At 46.7% G+C, this 7,388-nt stretch overlaps 1 protein-coding gene across 2 annotated transcripts in view; it reads left to right on the plus strand.

Annotated features, from left to right (window-relative positions):
• Nucleotides 1-7,388, plus strand: part of POLA1 (DNA polymerase alpha 1, catalytic subunit) — a 367,464-nt gene that overhangs the window by 12,087 nt on the left and 347,989 nt on the right. For both annotated transcript variants that reach the window (XM_019524513.1, XM_019524511.1), the window contains exons 7-9: nucleotides 2,031-2,120; nucleotides 5,781-5,988; nucleotides 6,172-6,337. In XM_019524513.1, coding sequence (XP_019380058.1) covers nucleotides 2,031-2,120; nucleotides 5,781-5,988; nucleotides 6,172-6,337 — 464 coding nt within the window. The remainder of the gene's footprint in view (nucleotides 1-2,030; nucleotides 2,121-5,780; nucleotides 5,989-6,171; nucleotides 6,338-7,388) is intronic.

Below are 7,388 nucleotides of genomic sequence, written 5' to 3' on the forward strand. Positions count from 1 at the left end.
CACTGTCTGTCTGCCTACTGCTTGCCCCATTACTGGCCCCCCTTGGCAAGGGATCTTGGTTTTCCCTGATTAAAAAAAATCACAAATTCTCTAATAACCCCCCCCAAATCTGTAATTAAAATTGAAGCCTCCCCCTGGCCCTACTGGTGCCTCTCACTCACCCCAAAGCCCCCCAGCCCTACTGGTACCCCTCACTCACCCCACAGCTCCCCCTGCCCCCAGCCTTGCTGGAGGGGGCCCCCAGCTGCCAGGGCTACAGGGCCAGGGACCCAGGTCTGCAGCCCCCTCCCCCTGACAGAAGGCAGTGGCTGCTGCAGGAGAAGGAGCATGGAGCTGGCTCCCCCCCACTGCCTGCCTGCTGAAGGTGGGGGCGAGGTCAGCTCCCAGCTGCAGCACGCAATCCTGGGGATCTGCACCCCTCAGATTCGTTCATGCGGTGGGGGCATGCTGTGGTTTCATGCTTCATACCCTGCTTCCCTCTCCCGGGGCCTCCGCAGCGCAGCGTGTGACCTGGCATGGCAGTGCATAGCCAGGATGTGCAGGAAAGCTGCTTGCCTCTGTGAGCTCCACGCTGCTGTGGCGACACTTCCCCTGTGTGTGGGGGTAGCAGGGAGGGGCACAACCCTGCACTGTTGCCCGTGAATGTAGCGGAAGTGGCACCAGGGTAGTGTGGAGCTTGCAGAGGTAGGCAGCTTTCCTGCACAGCCCTGCTGTGCGCTGCCATGCTGGGTCGCACACGCTGAGCTGCGGAGGCCCCGGGGGAGGGCAGCAGGGCAGAGAGCATGAGCCCACAGCATGCCCCCCCCCTGCAACTGCCCCTGCCCCATGTGTAGATCTGGGGGGCACGGGTCCCCTCTGCCCCCTAAAAGTGCAAGCTGCAGCAGGGAGCTGGCCCCACCCCCCATTCCTGAACAAGCCACCTGCGGGCTCGTCTTGCTCCCTGCTGCAGCTCTGAGGCTGCACATTGCGGTTCCAGACTCGAAGCCCCACACACTGCCCAGCTGGGCATCAGTCCCAGCCCTGCCCAGTTCCCTCCTTCTGGGGACCTCAATCCCTCCCACTTACCTGCAGGAGTTGCTGTCCAGGTTGCTTGAAACCATGTGCATACATGCACATGGCGCCCCCTGCCTGACTGCCCTGCTCCCTCCCAGCCTACTGCAGGCTAAGCTTTGCCAGCCTGCAAGGAGCTGCAAAACTACAAAATCCATGGGTTTCTCTGCTAAAATGAGAAATCCGTGTTTTACTCTAGTAAAAGCAAAAATCCGTGGTTTACTTCGTTTTTCTGTGGGAAATGGAAAACCTGAATCCCTGCTTATCACATTTATCTCCCTCCCCCCACACTGCCTGTAGTAGTGGGGGAGACCAATTATAGGATGATCTTTAAATAATTTAGATTCAATAACCTTATTCCATAAAACTGTAACAAATTAAAAAATTTCCCATTTTTTAAATCTAATTATTGTGGGGGGAAGGGAGTCTTGTAGTTGGGTAAATACAATATTCTAAGGAGTTTTAATTGAAGTCCAGCAATGTGCTTGATGCTGTGCAACAGTCCCTTTCTTGAGGACTTATGGACCAAAAAATATTTAGACTTTACCCCTGGCTTTGTGTAATACTATTACCAGCTGGCCCAATGCTCTCACAGCTTTATTGACTCCTCAAGATTGCTAAATCTCAGCTGTTGTTTTGGATAGCCACTCTTGTTATTTAAAAATACTGGTTTCTCACAACTTAAATAGCTAAAATAGAATCCTTGTGGATTTATCACTTGGTTAAAATACATTTAACAAAAGAAAAGTGGCTGAGCTGGTGTGGAAGGATATGTTTTTCGTTAGATGCATAAAACAGGTACTTGAGTGTCATTTTCTACAATACTCTGGTTCTTATGGAGTGTGCAGTTTGACCGAGAGACAGAGAAACATGGGGGCCATGAAGAGATTTTTTGTTTGCTTATTTTTCTTTCTGGCAACTTCTAGTAATGAAAGGGTTTTTCTTTTTAATTTTTCCATCTTCTTGTCTCAACTATTCAGGTAACTCCTCCACCAGTTGTAATGATGAAAAAGAAAAGACCAGCGGGAGCTTCACTGAATCCTTTCTCTGTACAATCACAAGTCCCAAAGGTAGAAGTTTGCGATCTAGTTTGAAATTTTCTCTTTGCCTGTGTCTTAATTCTTATTAGGCTTTTGAATAAGCAAGTCCCTGTTTTGTTTTTTGCTTCTCTGAGTTATTCTAATCACTGGTTTCCTTTAAATAGTATAAAGTTTGTGGTTTCTGTACTATGTACTCTTATCAAAAAGATGTTTTTCTTGCTATTTTCATACAATGCCATAAGTGCTGTAGCTTTCATCACTACTAAATAATGATGATTTCAATAGGCTCATGTGAGAGAGGTGCGCATCAAACCAGATAAGATGGAGGGATATCTAGTAAGTGAAGAAGACTTGGAAAGTGTATTTGGAGAAAAAACCTTGGCAGATAATTGATCTAGCAAGCAGCAAGAAAAAGCCTGAAGCTCCTGTGGAATAAAGAGATAAGGTGTCAGAATGGAAAGAGGGTGGGCAGTAGGAGAATATATATGGTAGTTGGGGTGGGGGTTGTTGTGAAACTTTTTGAGGTGGGGAGCCAATGGAAAATTAAAATTAAAATTGAAAAATAATCTTGCACCAATTTTAATCTTTGAATTTTAATGTATTACAGCTAAGAGGTTAATACAGGTAAAAAATTGGATGACTGGATAACAAGAGAGGATGCAAGCCAGCCACTAACAGACATTCATTAGGAAGAAACTTTATCTCCAGACAGGCTGTTCTATACTTGTTCAGGGTGGTGATTTCCTATGAGGACTTTGTGCTGACTGCTGTTGTAAAGGATACTGTATATAAATATTTTTAATATACTGTATGGTGACTAGGCTGTGGAGCCTGGCGCAGCTGTTTGTGGCCAGCCTGGGCTCTGGGCAGCTGCAGCAAGCAGCGGGCAGGCTGCAAACAGCTGCGCCGGGCTCCACAGCTCCGGCATCATCTCCATGATGGTGGCGATTGCGCATGCACCTCAGGGTGGGCTGTGTCGCTCTACTCTCTGCCCGTAGGTGCCTGTGCAGTCACCACCAGCATAGAGCTGATGCCGGAGCTGTGGAGCCCGGCGCAGCTGTTTGCAGCCTGCCCGCTGCTTGCTGAAGCTGCCCAGAGCCCAGGCTGGCCACAATCAGCTATGCTGGGCTCCACAGCCCAGTCACCAGCTCTGTGCCAGGAATGGGGAGAGACCAGGGCTGTGCTGTCTCAGGCCCCTCCCCCACCACCTGCTGGTACGGACCTGATGCCAGGGCTCTGGAGCCCAGCACACCTGTTTGCAGCCTTCCGGCTGCAGGCGGCCCCAGCTCTGGGTAGCTGCTGCCAGCCGGGAGCCTGGGCTGCTCCCAGCAGGCAGCTGGGACACTGCAAGCCCTGCTGGGAGCAGCCCGGGCTCTAGCCTCTATGTAGAGCCAGGGTAGCTGCTGACAGCCACAGAGCCTGGGCTGCGGGGCAGAGGCTTTCGCTGAGGGGCAAGGGGCCACAGGGCTGGGGGGCAGGGGCTTTGGATAGGGGGCAAGGGGCACAAGCAGGGCATCCTGCTATGTATCCCCTGCCCTCATTTTGTTCTTCTGGCATGCCAGTACTCTGGCATCTTCCAAGGTAGGCATTGTGGTGTTTTTCGGCACTCCAGCCAAAAAACATTGTCTACCCCTGGATTACAGGGCATACAGGCCCTGACAAGGACTGTGAGAGGGGCCAGGGGTCTGAGGGCCCAGAAAAAGAGGGTGGAGAGACCCAGAGGGTCTGAGAGTCCTGACAGGGACTAAGAGGAACTAACATCAGAGGGAGAGAACACCTGTGTGAGGCTTGGGGCGTGGTATAGGGAAGGAATGGAGCCATGCAATTTGCCCTTAAGGCTATAGGTGCCCTGTAGGGGCACAGCCAGGCCCAGAGAGCCTATTTAGCATAAGGGTTGGATTGAAACTAGTGGGGTCTGGGAGAGACCTGTTGAGTTAATTTAGACTCAGGCTCACTCTAAGGCCTGTGGGCAGCCTGCCTTACTGAATCTCAGTAACAACATGGTGTGGTGCTGAGTGATTAAGGAAGAGCCACATTAGAGACCGAGCCAGGCAGGAGCCACACAGCCATCAGGCGGCATCTCAGCCACCCCTGTGGCTTGAGCCTGCCACACAAATATAGGCAACCCCTGGCATGCATGTTGAAGGCATTTTGCTTGGTGTGCAACCCTTGCAGGAGATGGCAGGGAAGAGGCCAGGGCTGTGCTGCTGTAACAAAGATTGGGCCCCTTGCAGGTCCCCTGCTTTCTGCCCCTGGGCTGCCAACATCTTACAAGTTGAGGTTGCAGGTGTTTTTGGCACTGTTCAAAAACATTGCCAACACCTGATCGAGACTATTGGCAAAGAACAGATAAGGCAGCTCGGCTGAAGGGATAATAATGGGGTGGATGAAAAGTTAAAAAAAAGTTGAAGAGCAGGTTGAAGGGTTGAGTCACCAAGTAGGGGAAGGAATTAGTATGTACAGACATCTGCTTAAGCAGTGGATGAGAGTTGCATTTCCTGCATCAGAAGTAGGGCTCTAGTTGTAGTCACATGGAAGTAACACCATGTGAAGCAGAGGTTATTTTGTTTTTGTGGTTTTTTTTCTTTCAAAGCCAGTTTCTAAAAAGCTGCATTTGTACAAATGTTCTTATAACTTAACCAAATCTAATTGGCTTTTCACATGAACAGAAAAAGCACTTCTGTGGCCTCAAGGGCTACCAAATTTCATGTCTCTTCTACAAAGCCTGAGGATGCTGGAATTCTTGAAATGGTTGAAAATGAATTTGAATGCTGGGAAAGCGCTTTTGTTGTTTCTCATTGCTCTTGGAAATGTGTGATTTTGTTGAAACCTAACAAGTCACCTGGAGGTGAAGAGCTTGGAAAAAGTTTGGTTCAGATAGTTTAAAGTTTGACAAACTTAAAAAGAGCTGAAGCATTGGTTTTAAATTGGGACTTGTTGACAGGAATTCACTCTGTTGTTAAGAAACTGGGTTCTAAAATTGGACCTTTCATGAACAAAAAAGTCCTAGCCTTGAATATTGGAGAAGAAATCCAGAAAGTCTCAAGCAGTGACTGATAAGGTGTCGTGTGTCTGGAGAGAACCTGAAATTTTAACTCTGTCTCGTTTGTTTCAGTCAGGGTCCCATGGGCTCTGCGGTAAGTACTGTAGCTACATAAATTGAATTCTTGCCAAGAGACAGTGGAATTTACCATTCAGCTAGAGCCAAGCACATATCTTAAAAGTCTTGCAATGCCACTGTGTGTTTTGCAAATTACATTACAACTGGAGCGGGTAGTCATTCCCTGCATTATCCTATGGTGGCATCCAGCAATTATCCTTACTACAAATTGGGAGTTGGGTTTTCTAACATTGGCTACCTTAGAAGCTAAAAGGAAAGCTAGACCCTGGACTGGCACAAACATGGAGAATAAATTCTGCGGTCAAACTCTTTATTCCAAAGTGGAGGGCCAGGGATTGGAGCTGGTCTATGTGGAGAATGGTGACTGACACTAATCAGTTAACATTATCTTTTTTTCCCCTCCTTTTGCTTTTTGTGTGAGAATAAGAATGAGAACTTTGTGTTAGAAGAATAAATTCCATCATGGAATTTAGAGAAATTCTGGTATCAGTGTGCTACAGAGTATGTGGGGTCTAAGTACAAGAATGTTTGCAATGTTTATGTATGTATACTTAAAATATTTTTTTCAGGTAATGGCCCCTGTTATGCGAAAAGTTCTCACTCCAGTCAGAAAAGAAGCTGTTTCTCTAATAACATCCTGCCCTAAACAAGTCAATTTTGCAGCAAAGTCTGTTGCAAACAATAAAAAGAATGGTACTGCTGACTATACAGTAAAAGCTGAAGAAAAGGCTCTTGAAGGAAGGCTCTTGAAGGCGAAAGAAGAGAAAGCTGTTGAAGGTATTTTTAAAATTGTGGACAGTAAGGTGGCAGCTTTTAGAGCACTCATTATGATTAAGGTTAAATATAAAAATAGCTTAAATATTGTGTATTGATGCTTCATAGTAATTCTGTTTATAGTGTATATGTACTAATAGCTATGTAGTTCACAAGTGATTCAGACCCTTTGTGCATTACTTACAGAAGAGAATCAGGGCATGATGGACTTTGATGACGGAGATTTTGATGAACATATGGAAGCTGGGGAAGTGGACACTGCACCTGAGACTGTCAGGGCCTTGAAGAAAGATCAGGAAGTAGAAAAAAAAGAGACACAGCAAGGGAATTCCGCGAAGGAAGAACCTGTTGGGTAAAGATTCTGGGGTTGTTAAAGATCTGTTAGCTGAGTGAATTACTTTCCATGGACCTTGTATTTGGACTTCATATTTAACTTTTGTAATTGGACTGTTTGTATAACACATTTTTCAAGGCACTGCCCAGTAGAGACTAGCAGTGGACAGGCAGCAAATTGACTGGCTGCTGCTTAAGGAAAAAAAAGAATCCTTTAGTATTTACCTGGAAGAGGATGACCTATCCTTTGAAGTGTGTATTACATTTGGTTAAGTCCTTACTCTGTATTTCATTGAGAACAGTGCTCTTTAGTGAGAAATTAAGAATTGCTAAAGATAGCTATAATTATAGAATGCTTTATAATTACTTAAAGCTAGTAAAAGCTAGCTTCCTATAGCAAATTGTATTTTTAGCGTAAAAAGATGACTAAAATAATAGTTTTCAAGTCCTTTTTCTTAGACAAGAACACTCTTGAGGCAAAACATGTTTTATGGCTGCAAACTGTGGGAAATCCAGAGAATTACATGGTTTTAAATGCTTGTTGCACCCAAAAGTGTGCAAGTGGCTTTTTAATAATTGGTAGGGACCTACCGAATTCATGGTGGAAGTGGGCTGCGCAGCAGCTCCTTTAATCTTGCAGGTTCTCCTGTGTGCCCCCCTGCCAATTGGCAGAGGGGCCCTGATCAGCACGGAGGTGAAAACCGAGGTTTTAAGTATGGTGCTGGTTTTGCTTCCTGGCTGGTCAGTGGCAGGTAGCAGGGCCACTGGGGCCCCTCAGCTAATCAGCAATTGTGGGGTAGGGGGAGGTGGGGTTAGGGGGCCACGCAGGGGAACCTGCAAGATTTAAAGCAGCTACCACACAGCCCACTTCTGCCATGAATTCGGTAGGTCCCTAGTAATAGGTGAAGTCTTTGCTTTATCTCAGATAGCTTGTACTTGAAGGTACTTTCCTAGTCTGATGGGACTTCTCATTGTCTAAAGCTGGCATGGCTAGGGTCTAAGTACCTAAAACCACTTTTAAAAGAGGTATGCTAAATATTTATCCCACACGTTTGGTTTTTTTTTTTTTT

Source organism: Gavialis gangeticus, unplaced genomic scaffold (assembly GCF_001723915.1).
Source record: "Gavialis gangeticus isolate Ggan-Ray unplaced genomic scaffold, GavGan_comp1, whole genome shotgun sequence".
Lineage (NCBI taxonomy): Eukaryota > Metazoa > Chordata > Crocodylia > Gavialidae > Gavialis > Gavialis gangeticus.